The 21,658-nt window shown below is 49.8% G+C and overlaps 1 protein-coding gene across 1 annotated transcript; it reads left to right on the plus strand.

Moving 5' to 3' along the window:
* Nucleotides 1–399: 399 nt before the first annotated feature.
* On the plus strand, nt 400–18,530 carry LOC149442017 (nuclear mitotic apparatus protein 1-like). Its single transcript, XM_089656620.1, has 4 exons — nt 400–635; nt 1,388–1,492; nt 7,216–7,443; nt 18,022–18,530. The coding sequence occupies exons 1-4, from the start codon at nt 588–590 to the stop codon at nt 18,052–18,054; spliced, it is 414 nt and encodes a 137-aa protein (XP_089512746.1). The 5' UTR covers nt 400–587; the 3' UTR covers nt 18,055–18,530.
* Nucleotides 18,531–21,658: the final 3,128 nt, after the last annotated feature.

The raw sequence follows: 21,658 nt of genomic DNA on the forward strand, positions 1-21,658 counted from the left end.
GGTGTCCCCATATAGCAAGTTGCTTGCTATGGGGGGCACTCAGTGGGAGGGAGGGGCCAGCGGGAGCCCTGAGAAGGAGGATCGGGGCTGCTCTGTACAGTGGATTTGCACAGAGCAGCCTCGATCCACCTCTTCTCAGGGTGCTCCTGGCCCCTCCCCCCTGCTGAGTGCCCCCACAGCAAGCAGCTTTCTATGGGGGCACCCGTCGCGCTCGCTCCCATGCCGCTCATCTGCGTGTTTGGTATTGAATATCACTTTTTAGTTGTGCTTTTAAATTTTATCATTTGATCCTCATTTATTCAGCGCTCACCTGTCGTCTAGAGCTGGATGAACCCCGAGAATTCGTCTGGAGTCTGGAGGTCGAATATAACATTTCCGTTTCTTTTTATCCCGCAGCCGTCCATTTTATCGTCCACCATCACCGATGAGGAGATGAAGACAGGAGACCCTAAAGAGACATTACGACGGGCCACGCTGCTGCCCTCTCAGATCCAGATCCACGAGCCCCCACCCAACACCCGGAGGGCGACCCTATCTTCCACGGGTCGGAGCATTCTTCAGCAGGGGGAATAGCCACCCGACAGCAGATGAAGAGGGTGTCAGAAGAGACTCATTATGGGCCAGATACCCCAGAGGTAACTACATACCCGCCGTGTCCATTATGAGGGGTTCCCACCATCCCTGTGCCGAGTTACCGGGTCTGTACGCCCGCTGTGCCCATTATGAGGGGTTCCCACCATCCCTGTGCCGAGTTCCCGGGTCTGTACGCCCGCTGTGCCCATTATGAGGGGTTCCCACCATCCCTGTGCTGAGTTCCCGGGTCTGTACGGCCCGCTGTACCCATTATGAGGGGTTCCCACCATCCCTGTGCTGAGTTCCCGGGTCTGTACGCCCGCTGTGCCCATTATGAGGGGTTCCCACCATCCCTGTGCTGAGTTCCCGGGTCTGTACGCCCGCTGTACCCATTATGAGCGGTTCCCACCATCCCTGTGCCGAGTTCCCGGGTCTGTACACCCGCTGTGCCCATTGGATGGTGGGAACCCCTTATCTGTGCCGAGTTCCCGGGTCTGTACACCCGCTGTACCCATTATGAGGGGTTCCCACCATCCCTGTGCCGAGCTCCCGGGTCTGTTCGCCCGCTGTGCCCATTATGGGGGTTCCCACCATCCCTGTGCCGAGTTCCCGGGTCTGTACGCCCGCTGTGCCCATTATGAGGGGTTCCCACCATCCCTGTGTCGAGTTCCCGGGTCTGTACGCCCGCTGTGCCCATTATGAGGGGTTCCCACCATCCCTGTGCCGAATTCCCGGGTCGGCTCCTTCTGTTGTTGGACTCGGTGCCACCCTCGCAGTGAAATGTTTGACGTATCGCGTTTCCTCTTCTTTCTAGGCCAAGAAGTCAGCGAGTTGTTTTCCGCGTCCGATGACTCCAAAAGACAAGCCGGAGACACGCAAAATTTCCACAGCAGAAAGGAAAGCGATCGCCAGCCAGCAGGTGACCCGACACAGATTGCGCATCGTGATGCGTTGGGCGAGAGACTCCGATCCCCCGAATGGGTCCTGGGCGGGTTTGGGCCTTGTATGACTGTATTTTATCCCTCAACGCCGGCCCTTTAAGGGGTTTCTAATGCTGGGAGGCGGGGCTTATGATCATGTGACCGCTGCGATTGGCTGTCACAGCGGTCACATGACCAGAAAGCACAGTTAGTGGGTAGACTGGCTTGATGCACAGCGTAACTGTCGTTTCCTTTTTCTGCCTATGACGTGCTTCAGCGGCCCGAAAACCGGACCTGCACCTTTTTCTGCACCGCACCCCCATCAGTATGGTGGTGCGTTAGAATGAATGGCACTGCTGCGAAACGACACTTTGTGGTGCCCCACTTTGCAGCAATGCAGTAATGTGAGCCAAGCCTAACGCACACTGATCCTAACATGACAGCAGTTCTAAAACCGAAATATGTCTCACCTCTAATGCACTCCTCTCAGTAAAGCCACAAATGATTGGGTAGTAATATGCTCCCCCCATTCCCACCCCCCCTTATACTTGCTACACTCCCCCCCCCCTTATACTTGCTACACCCCCTTATACTTACACCCCCCCCCCCCATATACTTGCCACCCCCCTTATACTTGCTACACCCCCCTTATACTTGCTACCCCCCCCCTTATACTTGCTACCCCCCCCCTTATACTTGCTACCCCCCCCCCCTTATACTTGCTACCCCCCCCCTTATACTTGCTACCCCCCCCTTATACTTGCTACCCCCCCCTTATACTTGCTACCCCCCCCTTATACTTGCTACCCCCCCCTTATACTTGCACCCCCCCTTATACTTGCTACCCCCCCCTTATACTTGCTACCCCCCCCCTTATACTTGCTACCCCCCCCCTTATACTTGCTACACCCCCCTTATACTTGCTACACCACCCTTATACTTGCTACACCCCCCCTTATACTTGCTGCACCCCCCCTTATACTTGCTGCACCCCCCCTTATACTTGCTGCACCCCCCCTTATACTTGCTACCCCCCCCTTATACTTGCTACCCCCCCCTTATACTTGCTACCCCCCCTTATACTTGCTACCCCCCCCCCCTTATACTTGCTACACCCCCCTTATACTTGCTACACCCCCCTTATACTTGCTACACCCCCCTTATACTTGCTACACCCCCTTATTACTTGCTGCACCCCCCCTTATACTTGCTGCACCCCCCCTTATACTTGCTACACCCCCCCTTATACTTGCTACTGCCCCCCTTATACTTGCTACACCCCCCTTATACTTGCTACACCCCCCCTTATACTTGCTGCACCCCCCTTATACTTGCTACACCCCCCCTTATACTTGCTACACCCCCCCTTATACTTGCTACACCCCCCTTATACTTGCTACACCCCCCTTATACTTGCTACACCCCCCCTTATACTTGCTACACCCCCCCTTATACTTGCTACACCCCCCCTTATACTTGCTACCCCCCCCCTTATACTTGCTACCCCCCCCCTTATACTTGCTACCCCCCCCCCCTTATACTTGCTACCCCCCTTATACTTGCTACCCCCCCCCCTTATACTTGCTACCCCCCTTATACTTGCTACCCCCCCCCCTTATACTTGCTACACCCCCTTATACTTGCTACACCCCCCCTTATACTTGCTGCACCCCCCCTTATACTTGCTGCACCCCCCCTTATACTTGCTGCACCCCCCTTATACTTGCTACATCCCCCCTTATACTTGCTACACCCCCCCTTATACTTGCTACACCCCCCTTATACTTGCTACACCCCCCTTATACTTGCTACACCCCCCTTATACTTGCTACACCCCCCTTATACTTGCTGCACCCCCCTTATACTTGCTGCACCCCCCTTATACTTGCTGCACCCCCCCTTATACTTGCTGCACCCCCCCTTATACTTGCTGCACCCCCCCTTATACTTGCTACACCCCCCCCTATACTTACCACACCCACCATTATACTTACCACCCCCTTATACTTGCCATCCCCCTTATACTTGCCACCCCTCCTTATACTTGCTGCACCCCCCCTTATACTTGCTGCACCCCCTTATACTTGCTGCACCCCCCCTTATACTTGCTACCCCCCCCCTTATACTTGCTACCCCCCCCCCCTTATACTTGCTACCCCCCCCCCCTTATACTTGCTACCCCCCTTATACTTGCTACCCCCCCCCCCCCCCTTATACTTGCTACACCCCCCTTATACTTGCTACACCCCCCCTTATACTTGCTGCACCCCCCCTTATACTTTCTGCACCCCCCTTATACTTGCTGCACCCCCCTTATACTTGCTACATCCCCCCTTATACTTGCTACATCCCCCCCTTATACTTGCTACACCCCCCCTTATACTTGCTACACCCCCCCTTATACTTGCTACACCCCCCTTATACTTGCTACACCCCCCTTATACTTGCTACACCCCCCTTATACTTGCTACACCCCCCTTATACTTGCTGCACCCCCCTTATACTTGCTGCACCCCCCTTATACTTGCTGCACCCCCCCTTATACTTGCTGCACCCCCCCTTATACTTGCTGCACCCCCCCTTATACTTGCTGCACCCCCCCCCCTTATACTTGCTGCACCCCCCCTTATACTTGCTGCACCCCCCTTATACTTGCTGCACCCCCCCTTATACTTGCTACACCCCCCCTATACTTACCACACCCACCATTATACTTACCACCCCCCTTATACTTGCCATCCCCCTTATACTTGCCACCCCTCCTTATACTTGCTGCACCCCCCCTTATACTTGCTGCACCCCCCCTTATACTTGCTGCACCCCCCTTATACTTGCTGCACCCCCCTTATACTTGCTGCACCCCCCCTTATACTTGCTGCACCCCCCCTTATACTTGCTGCACCCCCCCTTATACTTGCTGCACCCCCCCTTATACTTGCTGCACCCCCCCTTATACTTGCTACACCCCCCCTTATACTTGCTACACCCCCCCCTATACTTACCACACCCACCATTATACTTACCACCCCCCTTATACTTGCCATCCCCCTTATACTTGCCACCCCTCCTTATACTTGCTGCACCCCCCCTTATACTTGCTGCACCCCCCCTTATACTTGCTGCACCCCCCCTTATACTTGCTGCACCCCCCTTATACTTGCTACACCCCCCCTATACTTACCACACCCACCATTATACTTACCACCCCCCTTATACTTGCCATCCCCCCTTATACTTGCCACCCCTCCTTATACTTGCTGCACCCCCCCTTATACTTGCTGCACCCCCCCCTATACTTACCACACCCACCATTATACTTACCACCCCCCTTATACTTGCCACCCCTCCTTATACTTACCACCACCCCCCATTTATACTTATCACTCCCCCTTATACATCCCTTATAATTAGCCCCCCCCCCCTCATATACTTACCATTTACCCCTTATACTTAACACACCCCCTCTTATGCTTACAACCACCCCCTCCTTATACGTACCACCACCACCCCCCTCTATACGTGCCCCCCCTCTATACGTGCCCCCCTCTTATACTTCTCCGCCCCCAAATCTTGTATAAAGTCCAACCACCATAAAGTGATAAACAATGTTGCAATCTTGTACAAACCATAAACACCGTGAATAAAATCCACCACCGAATGAATTAAATAAACTCACCAGAGCGATTAAGCTCCACCCTACGCGTTTCGTCATTCGACGTCCTCACGGGCGTTTATTGTTTGTACGAGATTGCAACATTGTTTATCACTTTATGGTGGTTGGACTTTATACAAGATTTGTGGACATTATTTATCTTTGGATTATTATTTCATATATTTTATATTTTTTGTTTGGAATTATTTGACACTTTATTTATGATTAGCGCATTCCTTTTATTATTAAAAACTGAAGGAAAGGTTGGTGTTGGTGGTTCTTCAGATCATCATTGTCGAGCACAACCTCTGTAGGCCCATCTATGTATGTACAGTTGTGACCAAAATTATTCAACCCCCAATGCTGTAAAGGGGTTTAGGGACTAATAGTGTACATTTGGAATTGTATTCAGAATCAAATCCTACAAGGACGTTGTAACTACCCAAATGCAACTAAAATGACATCAATTGTTTATGTAATACAGTAGTAAATGGTTCTTATGTGGTTTCTTCATTGCCACAATTATTCAACCCCTTAAAGACTACCACTCTGAAGAACAGAGGTTCATACAGGTGCTTTCCATCAGGTATTGAAAACACCTGTGGATGTCACCGAGCAGCAATCAAGCATAATAAGCACCAATTAGGCAGCTTTAAAATGACTGTGATACTCAGCTCCTTCTAGACATTTACTGGTGTGGTTACAAACATGGTGAAGGCAAGAGAATGGTCCAGGAAGACAAGAGAAGAGGTGATTTCTCTTCACAGGAAGGGCAATGGCTATAAGAAGATTGCAAAGATGTTAAACATACCAAGAGACACCTTAGGAAGCATCATTCGCAAATTCAAGGCAAAGGGCACTGTTGAAACGCTACCTGGTCGTGGCAGAAAGAAGATGCTGACTTCGACTGCTGTGCGCTACCTGAAGCGTAGAGTGGAGAGAAGTCCCCGTGTGACTGCTGAGGAACTGAGAAAAGATTTGTCAGATGTGGGTACAGAAGTTTCAGCCCAGACAATAAGACGCACACTGCGTAATGAAGGCCTCCGTGCCAGAACTCCCAGGCGTACCCCCTTGCTGTCTCCAAAGAATAAGAAGAGTCGACTGCAGTATGCCAAAAGCCATGTGGACAAACCACAAAAGTTGTGGATAGTGTTCTGTGGACTGATGAAACAAAATTAGAACTGTTTGGGCCCATGGATCAACGCTATGTTTGGAGGAGGAAGAACAAGGCCTATGATGAAAAGAACACCTTGCCTACTGTGAAGCATGGTGGAGGGTCAATCATGCTTTGGGGCTGTTTTGCTTCTGCAGGTACAGGGAAGCTTCAGCGTGTGCAAGGTACCATGAATTCTCTTCAGTACCAGGAGATATTGGATGGAAACGTGATGCAGTCCGTCACACACCTGAGGCTTGGGAGACGTTGGACCTTTCAACAGGACAATGATCCCAAGCATACCTCCAAGTCCACTAGAGCATGGTTGCAGAGGAAAGGCTGGAACATTTTGGAGTGGCCATCGCAGTCACCAGACTTAAATCCGATTGAGAACCTCTGGTGGGACTTAAAGAAAGCAGTTGCAGTGCGCAAGCCTAAGAATGTGACTGAACTGAGGCCTTTGCCCATGAAGAATGGGCGAAGATACCCGTAGATCGCTGCAAGACACTTGTGTCAAGCTATGCTTCACGTTTAAAAGCTGTTATAAACTGTAAAAGGATGCTGTACTAAGTACTAAGATTGAATGTCACTTGGGGGTTGAATAAAACTGATAATGCTGTGAGCACAGAAAAGACATTTGTGGTTATTTCATTATAACTGTTATGTTATATTTGTCTGACCTACAAGTACCTCTTTAATGTAAATGTAAGCAAGATGACTGAATGATCAAAAGCAATGTCAAACTGGCCAAAACACTCAATTTCAGTGGGGGTTGAATAATTTTGGTCACAACTGTATGTATGTAGGTATATATGTGTGTATGTAGATATGTGTATGTATGTATGTAGGGTGTGTGTCTAGTATGAACCCTTTCCAGTGTCCAGTGCTTTGACCGCCTTTGTTCTCTCCCACCGCAGCCCTCCCGGCGTCAGACCATCAACTTCAACATCCTGAACACCCCCAAGAAGCTGGGCTCTTCTTTACTGAAGAGGGGTCTTAACAAAAAATCCACTCCTAAAAGTACCCCCCAGGGGCGAGGATCTGCCAGCGGCGCCAGCAAGTCCCCACGACTCTCAGTCCGCAAATCACCGGGCAGAAAATCACCCGGAGCGTCCACAGCCAAGTCTCCCAAGAAAACCAGCAAGGTGGGTACTCCCATGTAGATGCGTGTTGATCGGTGGCGTCTGCAGGAATGGGAGTTCATATTCACGGTATTCAGGCACATAAATATTGGCCAAAAGCCACATCGCATGGATAAATTTTTTCAGGATGCGTTTTTGGGGTGACACCAGATTACTAATGGCTCCAGTAGCCCTCCGTAGGACCAACCGTATCCCTTATCTCTGCTTGTTTTTAAAGTGGAACTCCAGTCAAAAGCTTTTTTCTTCTCAGTGTCTTCAGCCAGGGTTCCTCACTCACAGCTTGAGCTAGACTTTACTATCCAAACTATCATTTCCTCAGCACCAGCTTTGGAGGCCACGCCTGGACTTGCTGGACTGGATTTGCAAGTCTACCCTTGAATGTGATCTTTGGTAACCAGGCTCTGCATTGTGGACCGTGTAGTTAGGCCCGAAGCCCTTTCCAGGTCCAGAGCTGCTGTCTCTGAAGGTCGGTTGGGCCAAAGCACCAGCTGCTCTGGTTCGAGAGAGGCCTACATCACATTGTAGCTGCTGGACTGGATTTGCAGGTCTACTTTTGAATGTGATCTTTGGTAACCAAGCTCTGCATTGTGGACCACGTAGTTAAGCCTGAAGCCCTTTCCAGGTCCAGAGCTGGGGCAGAACTGCTCCCTCTGAAGGTCGGTTGGGCCACAGCACCAGCTGCTCTGGTTCGAGAGAGGCCTACATCACATTGTAGCTGCTGGACTGGATTTGCAGGTCTACTTTTGAATGTGATCTTTGGTAACCAAGCTCTGCATTGTGGACCATGTAGTTAAGCCCGAAGCCCTTTCCAGGTCCAGAGCTGGGGCAGAACTGCTCCCTCTGAAGGTCGGTTGGGCCACAGCACCAGCTGCTCTGGTTTGAGAGAAGCCTACATCACATTGTAGCTGCTGGACTGGATTTGCAGGTCTACTTTTGAATGTGATCTTTGGTAACCAAGCTCTGCATTGTGGACCATGTAGTTAAGCCCGAAGCCCTTTCCAGGTCCAGAGCTGGGGCAGAACTGCTCCCTCTGAAGGTCGGTTGGGCCACAGCACCAGCTGCTCTGGTTTGAGAGAGGCCTACATCACATTGTAGCTGCTGGACTGGATTTGCAGGTCTACCCTTGAATGTGATCTTTGGTAACCAGGCTCTGCATTGTGGACCATGTAGTTAAGCCCGAAGCCCTTTCCAGGTCCAGAGCTGGGGCAGAACTGCTCCCTCTGAAGGTCGGTTGGGCCACAGCACCAGCTGCTCTGGTTTGAGAGAGGCCTACATCACATTGTAGCTGCTGGACTGGATTTGCAGGTCTACCCTTGAATGTGATCTTTGGTAACCAAGCTCTGCATTGTGGACCGTGTAGTTAAGCCCAAAGCCCTTTCCAGGTCCAGAGCTGAGGCAGAGCTGCGGTCTCTGAAGGTCGGTTGGGCCACAGCAGCAGCTGCTCTGGTTTGAGAGAGGCCTACATCACATTGGGCTCTGTTACTTACTGGTACACAGCACAACATTTTCTCCCAAAGATGCCATGGGTGACTTCAGCCCATACTCTCCTGGTGGTCCTGGGTGTGTTTGCCCCCATTGTCCCCAGATGGAACCTACGCCTGTAATCTGAAACCTGGGACCCTTATTGTTTTATAAGGTTGTCATCACCTGGGGGCCGTTTGGGCCCTGTTACAGGAGCATTCTGCAGACAGTCTCCAAGTGCACTCCAGCGCCATCTCCAGCAGAGTCGGTCTCTGACCCTCCTGAGCCCGTAAATCAAACCGGACCTGCAGCCTCTTTCATATTTGTCATCCTAGCAGTCTATATTGGGAGAGGCAGTTTTTGGTCACTGCAGTCTCCAGCAGTTGACTTTAGATATACAGGGGGTTGTGTCGTATCTTCTGTACTACCTCCGGGGTAGGCCCCCCATCTTTATGGAGCGGTTGGAGCCTTGGGACTGATGTCTGGAAATGCATAGGGCATGTGTGGCTACATGTCTGGCTACACGTGTGGGACACCATTGAGAGTTCTGTTTACCCTTTGAGGGACATCTTCCCTTTCTGTTTCCTCAGAGAATGCGGATCCCCTCGTCGTACAAGGCACTTATTCCCCTTCCCGGGGGAATCCTCTGATTTTAGAGTCAGCTGGGACCAGTTTCTACTACTCCCCTCCCTAGAAATGTCCTGACCCCACAGTGGCCTTCATAGGCACTTGTAGCTCGAAGCACTGAACCATTTGTCCACTTTTGGACCCAGTTTTTTTGGCATCCCCATTATGGCACACTTAGATCAGGGGTCTCCAAACTATGGCCCTGGATATGACAATATTCCTCCGCTTGATACCAATGATGGGGCACTATTCCTCCCACTGACACCAATGATGGGGCACTATTCCTCCCACTGATACCAATGATGGGGCACTATTCCTCCCACTGACACCAATGATGGGACACTATTCCTCCCACTGACACCAATGATGGGGCACTATTCCTCCCACTGATACCAATGATGGGGCACTATTCCTCCCACTGACACCAATGATGGTGCACTATTCCTCCCACTGACACCAATGATGGGGCACTATTCCTCCCACTGACACCAATGATGGGACACTATTCCTCCCACTGACACCAATGATGGGGCACTATTCCTCCCACTGACACCAATGATGGGGCACTATTCCTCCCACTGACACCAATGATGTGGCACTATTCCCCCCACTGATACCAATGATGGGGCACTATTCCTCCCACTGATACCAATGATGGGGCACTATTCCTCCCACTAATACCAATGATGGGGCACTATTCCTCCCACTGATACCAATGATGGGACACTATTCCTCCCACTAATACCAATGATGGGACACTATTCCTCCCACTGACACCAATGATGGGGCACTATTCCTCCACCGGACTCCAATGATGGGGCACTATTCCTCCACCGGATTCCAATGATGGGGCACTATTCCTCCACCTGACACCAATGATGGGGCACTATTCCTCCACCTGACACCAATGATGGGGCACTATTCCTCCACCTGACACCAATGATGGGGCACTATTCCTCCACCTGGCACCAATGATGGGGCACTATTCCTCCACCTGACACCAATGATGGGGCACTATTCCTCCCACTGACACCAATGATGGGGCACTATTCCTCCCACTGACACCATTGATGGGGCACTATTCCTCCCACTGACACCAATGATGGGGCACTATTCCTCCACCTGACACCAATGATGGGGCACTATTCCTCCACCTGACACCAATGATGGGACACTATTCCTCCACCTGACACCAATGATGGGACACTATTCCTCCACCTGACACCAATGATGGGACACTATTCCTCCACCTGACACCAATGATGGGACACTATTCCTCCACCTGACACCAATGATGGGACACTATTCCTCCACCTGACACCAATGATGGGACACTATTCCTCCACCTGACACCAATGATGGGGCACTATTCCTCCACCTGACACCAATGATGGGGCACTATTCCTCCACCTGACACCAATGATGGGGCACTATTCCTCCACCTGACACCAATGATGGGGCACTATTCCTCCACCTGACACCAATGATGGGGCACTATTCCTCCACCTGGCACCAATGATGGGGCACTATTCCTCCACCTGACACCAATGATGGGGCACTATTCCTCCCACTGACACCAATGATGGGGCACTATTCCTCCCACTGACACCATTGATGGGGCACTATTCCTCCCACTGACACCAATGATGGGGCACTATTCCTCCACCTGACACCAATGATGGGGCACTATTCCTCCACCTGACACCAATGATGGGGCACTATTCCTCCACCTGACACCAATGATGGGACACTATTCCTCCACCTGACACCAATGATGGGACACTATTCCTCCACCTGACACCAATGATGGGGCACTATTCCTCCACCTGACACCAGTGATGGGGCACTATTCCTCCACCTGACACCAATGATGGGGCACTATTCCTCCACCTGACACCAATGATGGGGCACTATTCCTCCACCTGACACCAATGATGGGGCACTATTCCTCCCACTGACACCAATGATGGGGCACTATTCCTCCCACTGACACCAATGATGGGGCACTATTTCTCCCACTGACACCAGTGATGGGGCACTATTCCTCCCACTGACACCAGTGATCGGGCATTTTCTACTCACACCGGTCAGTCAGGCCCCCTAAAGACTGAAGGATATTGAACTGGCCCTTTGTTTAGAAAGTGTGGAGACCCCTGACTTAAGATGGTCAGCTTTGTGGACTCTTGCAGCCAGATCTCTTTTAATGGACCCAACTCCTGCAAGCTGCTGAATGGGGCCTCACAGGTGTCCATTGTTGGAATTATCAGCCACCAACGGGCGAGGCTGTTCAGCTCAGATCTTCACTAATAAATTCTACACTTTATGGGTCAGTGGCTCCTTTCTTGACTATCGGAAAATTCCTCTTTTCCCCTTTAGGACATTGTAGGGTGCTGAGCGATTACCCTCCTTAACATTGCCTCTCCTTCCCTAGTTGACGTTCTCTTTCCTCCCCCTTGTTTCCCATGAGGGGTCCTTGATATGAATCCTCCATTTCCCAGGAGTAATAGGTTGGCTTCATCCCCATTCCTCCATCCTGCAAGGACTCCATTTTTCTGCAGGGGGCACTTGCTGTGCCTTTTTTGTGGAGTGATCCCGCTGTGACTGGCTCCCTTGGTTTGGACTCTGTTGGACATCTCTGACGTGATGCAAGATCTTCATCTTTGTAAAGGTTCAGGAATTCTCTCTGTGACAGGTTGGGTGAGCTGAGGGTTGAGGCCTGTTTTGCCAGCACACCAAGGAAACACCGTCCAAACGTTCGTTGAAACAATTGCATCACAGCACACAAAGTGCAACGTTTCGGGCCGCACAGGGCCACTCCATCAGGCATGTGACTTGGACACTGCTGGACGTCATTAAGGGTGTTAATTTGAACTGCGCGGTCTGATGTTGGACTGCTTGTTGCCTCCAGCCCCTGTTCAACTAGTAGTCTCCATTTCATGGAGAGAGGTATCCGCACCTCGTTGCCCCTCATCTTCTGCAAGGCACCATCGATGGAAGGCCCTGTCTTCCCCTGAATTGCCTGCAGACAGCACTTGCTGAAATCTGCTGCAAATACTCTCTGCTGAGGATGGGGTACGTCCAGAGGTCTTCATGGGACCTTACCAGCTAAAAGAAGGTCCTTCTTCAGTGGCTAATCTGCATTCCTCCTGAGGAAACTTCTCAAGATTCCTTCCTTGGTCTGGCCTTGATAAAGTAAATAATTAAGGCGCCTGCCCCTTGCCCCTCAGCTGTGGACGCTTCAATGGATCAGGCAGGCCAGGAGGCCTTCAGCACCATGTTCTAGATTAAGCAGGCAGGTCCTCAGCAACACCGCCTTGTGTTGGCGTTGGATGGGTCTGCTCATCCTTACGCCTTCTGATATACATTAGTCCTGGGTGGCTATTTGTCGTCATTCCTGCCTACCATTGAGTGCTTCTCTGCACCCTCCCAGGTGCCCTTTGGGTTGCTCTCAATGCCTGGGGTCATTTGGCTATCCCTTTGGGATCCCTTTCTCACCCTTTGAATATCTCTTTACAAGATTGGTTGACTGGCCAGGTAATCGCATTCTGTACTTGGAACCTTCCTCACCTGCTTCTAAAGGTCGGAACGGTAAAGCTTGGGCATTTTCACTTAGATGGGCTGGTTCTGGTGACCTTTTTTTTTTCCAGCCTGCTTTTTGTCCTCGATAGGTTTCTAATGTCTTTTTTTTTTTTTTTTTGGGTGACCACATCCAGTTGTTGGTCTATTCTTAGTCGGGTAGTTATGATGTTCCACCTTGTTTGGGCGGTCGTTTTGGCTCACTGCTGATGCGGTCTCTGTGTTCCTTGGAGCCATTCCCTTTGCCGGTGATCTCTACTGTCCTGGTCTGAGCATCAGCTTGATCCTCTGGGGCAGTCGGTTCAGATTCAATGGTCATTGGTACCAATGTGTTCCTTGGATCCATTCCCCTTGCCGGTGATCTCTACTGTCCTGGTCTGAGCATCAGCTTGATCCTCTGGGGCATTCGGTTCAGATTCAATGGTCATTGGTACCAATGTGTTCCTTGGATCCATTCCCCTTGCCGGTGATCTCTACTGTCCTGGTCTGAGCATCAGTTTGGTCCTCTGGGGCATTCGGTTCAGATTCAATGGTACCAATGTGTTCCTTGGATCCATTCCCCTTGCCGGTGATCTCTACTGTCCTGGTCTGAGCATCAGTTTGGTCCTCTGGGGCATTCGGTTCAGATTCAATGGTACCAATGTGTTCCTTGGATCCATTCCCCTGGCCGGTGATCTCTACTGTCCTGGTCTGAGCATCAGCTTGATCCTCTGGGGCATTCGGTTCAGATTCAATGGTCATTGGTACCAATGTGTTCCTTGGATCCATTCCCTTGCCGGTGATCTCTACTGTCCTGGTCTGAGCATCAGCTTGATCCTCTGGGGCATTCGGTTCAGATTCAATGGTCATTGGTACCAATGTGTTCCTTGGATCCATTCCCCTTTCCGGTGATCTCTACTGTCCTGGTCTGAGCATCAGCTTGATCCTCTGGGGCATTCGGTTCAGATTCAATGAGCATTGGTACCAATGTGTTCCTTGGATCCATTCCCCTTGCCGGTGATCTCTACTGTCCTGTTCTGAGTATCAGGTTGATCCTCTGGGGCATTAATTCCATTTGGTTCGGATTCATTGGTCCCATTGGTACATTCATATTTGGAGCCATTGGTACTTCTGGTTGTGCTCATATTTTTAAATCCATCAGTGGCTGTTGCTCGGATGAATTGCTTTTGGACATCCCAACTTGTGTACTTTTTAAGATCTATTCCTTCAACTCCATTGAGGCACCTGGGCCCCTCCACCCTGTATACTGCTCACTCACAAAACTGGGGCATGCTGGGTAGAGTAGGGTTATCCACTCGAAGATCAAAAAAAAAAAGGTTTATATGAAAAAAAAACAAAAAATTGTTTACATCCGCCTCGGACGTGACCCCAGCCCCAGACGTGACCCCCAGCCCCGGACGTGTCCTCGTGACCCCCAGCCCCGGACGTGTCCTCGTGACCCCCAGCCCCGGACGTGTCCTCGTGACCCCCAGCCCCGGACGTGTCCTCGTGACCCCCAGCCCCGGACGTGTCCTCGTGGCCCCAGCCGCGGTCCTCCAAAGCCATAGAGTTTCTATTAGCATTCTGCTGCACCTTCGAGTCGGTTCTCAGGTGCACCAGTTGACACGGTAAGCACGAGCAACACTGGCAAACGGCGGGACATCCCGACGCTAGAGAAAGCGATCCCGTGAGCAAGCCGTCATCGGCTGGGAAAAAAAAAAATACCTTCAGCCATAACCCCGGTAAACCACCTGCCAGCCGCAACATTTACGTACGTATTGCGGTCAGCATGTAGTCATGCGGGGGCTGGCTAACAACTCTTGCCACTATCTCAGCCTCCTGAGGGTGGCAGTATAACCCAAATATTCTGCATTCCCATATCCATGAATGGAGTGGAAGAAATCGATTTTAAGGGGTTTTTTTGTTTTTGTCTTTTTGGGGTTTTTTTGTCTTTTTGTTTTTGTCTTTTTTTGTCTTTTGCTTTTTTTTGTCTTTTTTTTTTCTCGTTTTTGTTTTGTTTTTTTGGTCTTTTGTTTTTTCTTGTTTTTTTTTCGTTTTGTTTTTATCGATTGTTTTTTTGTGTGTTTTTTGTCTTTTTTTTTTTTTTTTGTTTTGTTTTTCTTTTTTCATCTCTTGTTTTTTGTTTTAGTTTTTTTTTTTTTTGAATAGTAGAAAAAAAAATATTGAAGAAAGCTACACATACTGTTTTTAAGCAAAACATTGACGGGCCCCATCTGTCACGAACGCATATTGTAGATAGTGTATGATATCTGAGGCCAGAGGTTGCCCGTGCTTGCACTGCTTAGTCAGGAGGGCCGCACACAGCATCACAGAGTGCAAATCCCACATTGACTCAGACACCCCCAGTACTGCATGATGTGCGGATCTTCAGGTCATAGCTGTGGATTGTCGCTCTGTAGTTTTTTGTTCGCTTACTGGCTTTCCATTTCCTCAGGTGACGCTGGCAGCAGACCCCCAGGTAATGGTGGAGGGTGGTGATGCACGGGGGGAGGGGCGGGGGGGTGATTGGTGTGCTGTGTTTTCACATAGAGCCTCTGATGTTCCCTTTTCCCTCCTTATAGTTATTATTGGAATATTCACAAAACTGACGTTCAAATCAAACCGTTTCTACTGTCAGCGGCCAGAATAAAGCCGGCCATAGAGGGATCAAATCTCAGCTGGTTTGGCTGCGGGAGGGATCCCCCCCCCCCCATTGGGATTGACAGTGTTAATGGGGGAATCGGGCGATTTTTTTTTTTTTTCCTACAGCCCATGGCAGGTGTGGGGTGTTCAATGAAGGAAAAAAAAGGGGGGAGGGCAGCGAAATCGCCTCCTGAAAGTAGATACTCCTCCACCCTGTGAAAAGCAATCCATGGCACATTGCCTTTTCAGAGGATAATGGGGACGGCTGCCTGTGTAAACCTATCCATACAGGGAGATCAAAGCAAACATAGTACAGGAGATGGTCAGAGACTGCGGACATAGTACATGAGATGGTCAGAGACTGCGGACATAGTACAGGAGATGGTCAGAGAGTGCGTACATAGTACATGAGATGGTCAGAGACTGCAGACACAGTACAGGGGATGACCAGAGACTGCAGACATAGTACATGAGATGGTCAGAGACTGCGGACATTGTACAGGAGATGATCAGAGACTGCGGACATAGTACATGAGATGACCAGAGACTGCGGACATAGTACATGAGATGACCAGAGACTGCGGACACAGTACATGAGATGGTCAGAGACTGCGGACACAGTACATGAGATGGTCAGAGACTGCGGACACAGTACATGAGATGGTCAGAGACTGCGGACACACTACAGGAGATGGTCAGAGACTGCAGACATACTACAGGAGATGGTCAGAGACTGCGGACATACTACAGGAGATGGTCAGAGACTGCGGACATTGTCCGCAGTCTCTGACCATCTCATGTACTATGTCCGCAGTCTCTGACCATCTCCTGTAGTATGTCCGCAGTCTCTGACCATCTCCTGTAGTATGTCTGCAGTCTCTGACCATCTCCTGTACCATGCCTGCAGTCTCTGACCATCTCTTGTACTATGTCCGCAGTCTCTGACCATCTCTTGTACTATGTCCGCAGTCTCTGACCATCTCATGTACTATGTCCGCAGTCTCTGACCATCTCATGTACTATGTCCGCAGTCTCTGACCATCTCCTGTAGTATGTCCGCAGTCTCTGACCATCTCCTGTAGTATGTCTGCAGTCTCTGACCATCTCCTGTACCATGCCTGCAGTCTCTGACCATCTCTTGTACTATGTCCGCAGTCTCTGACCATCTCTTGTACTATGTCCGCAGTCTCTGACCATCTCATGTACTTAGTACAAGAGATGGTCAGAGACTGCAGACATGGTACAGGAGATGGTCTGAGACTGCAGGCATGGTACAGGAGATGGTCAGAGACTGCTGCCTTGATACAGGAGATGGTCAGAGACTGCAGACATGATACGAGAGATGGTCAGAGACTGCAGGCATGATACGGGAGACGGTCAGAGACTGCAGGCATGATACGGGAGACGGTCAGAGACTGCAGGCATGATACAGGAGACGGTCAGAGACTGCAGGCATGATACAGGAGACGGTCAGAGACTGCAGGCATTATACAGGAAATTTTCACTGTGAACATGCTATAGGAGTTGTTGGAGATGGTTATAAACTGGAGATACATTACACAAGACCACAGGAAATCATTGCTACAACAGGGCAATAGGACCCCCCCCCCCCCCGTACAGTGTGGCTGTGCCCACACTGCATGGGTAACTGCTTGTTTTGTCTAGGTGTCAAAGACAATTTAAGGTGACCTCTAGCCCCTTCCTTTCAGTCTTGCACAGGTGTATCGGCTCCTCCCCTTCAGTCTTGCACAGGTGTGGCGGCTCCTCCCCTTCAGTCTTGCACAGGTGTGGCGGCTCCTCCCCTGCAATCTTGCACAGGTGTAGCAGCTCCTCCCCTTCAGTCCTGCACAGGTGTACAGGCTCCTCCCCTTCAGTCTTGCTCAGGTGTAGCGGCTCCGCCCCTTCAGTCTTGCACAGGTGTACCGGCTCCTCCCCTGCAATCTTGCACAGGTGTTAGCGGCTCCTCCCCTTCAGTCTTGCACAGGTGTAGCGGCTCCTCTCCTTGGCTGAAACAACTTCCTCTGATTTCTCTGCACACTGTGAGCTCACAATGTGCATTAGAAGCTGCAGCCAATCAGACAGAGCGCCGCCTGCTTTCCTGGATGGAGAAGGGGGGGAACCAGGAAAGGCCAAATAAAAGCCGATCCTTGAAGACATCTGAAAAAGGTAAGGGTCCAGGTGGTGGGTGGAGCAATACACGCTGGGGGGGCGGACATTTAGACTCTTCCGTGTTATTGGACCATATTTATTGACTGCAACTGAAATTGTGTTTTTTGTTTTGTCTGTTTGTTGCAGTTCTTTGAGCGGAAGCAATCCCGGAACAAGTAAGGACTCAATTCTTTTTTTTAATTTGGAAGGCGCGCAGCTTTAAACTTTCCGGACTGCTATACTCCAACGTCTCCCCCCGCGGTGACGTCACTAATCACACGTCCTCGCGCTCTCTCTGCGGCAGCTTACCCAAGAATCATCGATGCTTTGTGCAGGTAGACTCGCTGTGTATAAGAGGCACCGAATTCCCGGACAATCTCGCTGACCCGGCCTGGGAGTCCTTTTTAAATCATTACCTTTTTTTTTTTGTTTTCCGATCTAAAAGAGTGATACGCCGTGGGAATTCGGGAATCGTTGCCTATGTATCACGCTCGCCTGTTATTTTTTGTATTTGTCATTTGCAGGGCAGTTTTTATTTTTTTGTTTGCAGGATATGAAGCTAATCTCTTTTAGTGCCTTATTGCCGTGGCGATGTAATTTAGCTTTTTTTTTTTTTTTTTTTTCTATTTATTAAACATATATCCATCCTCCGCCAAGCGGGCTCGTCCCCTGTGCTTGTATAGCCGTTGTTACTTCGATCGTCCGCTTGTGTGTGTGTGTCAACGAAAAGATCGTCCTGTTACGACGCAGGGAATGCTGGGACAGCCGACTTGCCCGCCCTAGGTACAGAAGTTGGAGGAGACCGGCCTGCCAGGTCATGGACAGATTTATTCTTGAATCGTGCATAAACGGAAGCTGTCATTGATGTGTATGGGGGGGGGGCTGGGCCATGATAGGGGTGTGGGAGATTTTGGCTGTGTGCCAGCAAGAATCATGAAAACTTTTCCCGCACACTCGGCCTGATAGAGAACTTAATCGAAACATTGTTTTTCTTTTTCTTTTTTTTTTTCTTTTTAGTTTGAGGTTTGTTACATGGCCACATTTAAAGCTGAACTCCAGCCTTACTTTTTTTTTTTTTTTTTTGGTGCAGGTCATCTTGGTAATTGAACATTATCCATTTTAACACAAACTTCCTTGGTCAATCTCTCATAGCTGTTGGTTTTCTCTGCTGTCAATCATTTTTTAGTCTGTGTCATGTGTGGAAGCGATCTTAAGGGCTGGCGTCCGTCACTGTACAGCTTTTTCCAGAGCACTTTATGAAAGCACACAGCCCCGGCTCCCTGTAAGAAGTGCATGAGCTTTCCTTATGGCCCCTGGGTTCTGTAGACTTTAGCTGCGCAATCTGATGATCAGTTGCTTGGGGTTCTGTAGACTTTAGCTGCGCGATCTGATGATCAGTTGCTTGGGGTTCTGTAGATTTTAGCTGCGTGATCTGATGATCAGTTGCTTGGGGTTCTGTAGACTTTAGCTGCGCAATTTGATGATCAGTTGCTTGGGGTTCTGTAGACTTTAGCTGCGCGATCTGATGATCAGTTGCTTGGGGTTCTGTAGACTTTAGCTGCACGATCTGATGATCAGTTGCTTGGGGTTCTGTAGACTTTAGCTGCGCGATCTGATGATCAGTTGCTTTGGTGTTCTGTAGACTTCAACTGTAAAATCTGCTCATCAGTTGCTTGATTACATGAGTGTAATGGTGAGTAACTGATCAGCAGATTGCACCGCAGAAGTCTTTCAGGTACCTAGTGGCCAGCAGAGAGGAGCATGCCTGTCTAAAGGGATGTTGGAGTTGTGTTCTTTTATAGAACACGTTTGAAAAGAAGATCTAAGGCAGGGTGCTGTGATGTTTACAGGCGCCTACTGCCCTTTCCCTCCAAACTTGATCAAATAAAGAGCTAGGATTCAGTGATGACCTCACGGAGTCTCGAGAGGTTTGTTTTTTTTTTCGTTCCTTACATCTGTGGTCATTGGGAAGAATTACATCCTTACAGATAGCGAAAAAGATGATGATGTCAGTTGGAACCAATCTGAGAGGAAAAAATTACTCCTTTCTCTAGGAAGCCCTTGTTAACTCTGGAGGAAACCAAGGGTTGCATGGAATTTTGGTTCACAAACCCTGCTTTTGAGCCCTTCACAATTCCCCGATGGTAGGAGAAAGGCCATCATTTCCTCTCAAAGCCCCATAGTACCTTGGAGGGAGAAGTCCATTGTTGGGTTTGACATGTCCTGGATTAGCACCAGTGTAATGTTGCCATCTGCTTCTGGCTGCAGTGTTTTCACCATTTAAAAGACAGCCGTCCCAACAAAGTCATCTATTCTGTGGAACTAACTCTTGGATGTCCTTCATATCCTGTTGATGCCAACCTTCCTTCACTGTGGATTGCCTCTGCTCCTTCCGTCCAACAGAGTCATCAGTTCTGTGGAACGAACGCATGAATGTCCCTCATATCTTGTTGACACCAACCTTCCCTTGCTGAGGATTGTCTCTCCCCCTCCCATCCAGCAAAGTCATCAGTTCTGTGGAACTAACTCATGAATGTGTCTCATCTTGTTAACGCCAACCTTCTCTAGCTGCAGATTATCTCTCCTCCTCCCATCCAGCAAAGTCATCAGTTCTGTGGAACTAACTCATGAATGTCCCTCATATCTTGTTGACGCCAACCTTCCCTTGCTGTGGGTTGTCTCTCCTCCTCCCATCCAACAAAGTCATCAGTTCTGTGGAACGAACTCATGAATGTCCCTCATATCTTGTTGACGCCAACCTTCTCTAGCTGCAGATTGTCTCTCCTCCTCCCATCCAACAAAGTCATCAGTTCTGTGGAACTAACTCATGAATGTCCCTCATATCTTGTTGACGCCAACCTTCCCTTGCTGAGGATTGTCTCTCCTCCCATCCAGCAAAGTCATCAGTTCTGTGGAACTAACTCATGAATGTCCCTCATATCTTGTTGACGCCAACCTTCCCTTGCTGAGGATTGTCTCTCCTCCTCCCATCCAGCAAAGTCATCAGTTCTGTGGAACTAACTCATCAATGTCTCTCATCTTGTTGACGCCAACCTTTCCTTGCTGTGGGTTGTCTCTGCTTCCCGTCCAACAAAGTCATCGGCTCTGTGAAACTAACTCTTGAATGTCCCTTATTTCCTGTTGATGCCAACCTTCCTTCGCTGCAGATTCTCTGCTCCTCCCTTCCAGCAATGTCATCTGTTCTGTGGAGCCAACTCTTGAATGTCCCTCAGGTTCTGCTGACCTCCAGGATTGCTTCTGCTCCAACACGTGACGGCCCAAATTCCTCAAGCTGCCAACAGCACTTAAGGCACCTCAGGTTGTATGTCCAGCCCAAGTCCTTAAAAGGTCAGTTCACCTTTTTATTTTTTTGTGAAAAGGTGAACTAACGCACAACATCCTCCTCTCCCTCTCCAGTCCTCGGAGTATGAATCTCATCTGATCCCCTATTCCAGCACCCTTCCAGCTGGTATACCAATCTGGCATTTTAAAATTTCACCAAAATGTACTGGAGGCTGTTAAGCTGTTTATTGCTTGCAAAGGCCAGTGTTCATTGCTCCGCTCTGGCCATGTGACCACACTGGCTAGCTAGAGCCTCTTTAATTTCGGATGCTAGTTTCCTGGCTGTTGGGCTATTCCTCCCCCTTCAGTACTTTGAGCCACTGACTTAAATCAAGTGCAAGGTTCCGGATGTGTGGTATTTGCTAGACTTGGTCATAATCTAGACCAATCACATGATCAGCGCCCCATCCCCATCTGCCGACCTCCAGGCTTTAGACCCCTT

The sequence above is a fragment of the Staurois parvus genome, unplaced genomic scaffold (assembly GCF_062004578.1).
Source record: "Staurois parvus isolate SC_StPar_1 unplaced genomic scaffold, SC_StPar_1.0 ptg000921l, whole genome shotgun sequence".
Taxonomy (NCBI): domain Eukaryota; kingdom Metazoa; phylum Chordata; class Amphibia; order Anura; family Ranidae; genus Staurois; species Staurois parvus.

Coding starts and splice junctions, on each gene's coding strand:
- LOC149442017 (XM_089656620.1), top strand. CDS start 588: ATGAAGAGGGTGTCAGAAGAGACTCATTATGGGCCAGATACCCCAGAG. Junction 636..1,387: donor ATGGGCCAGATACCCCAGAG/GTAACTACATAC, acceptor TCTTCTTTCTAG/GCCAAGAAGTCAGCGAGTTG. Junction 7,444..18,021: donor CTCCCAAGAAAACCAGCAAG/GTGGGTACTCCC, acceptor TGTTTGTTGCAG/TTCTTTGAGCGGAAGCAATC.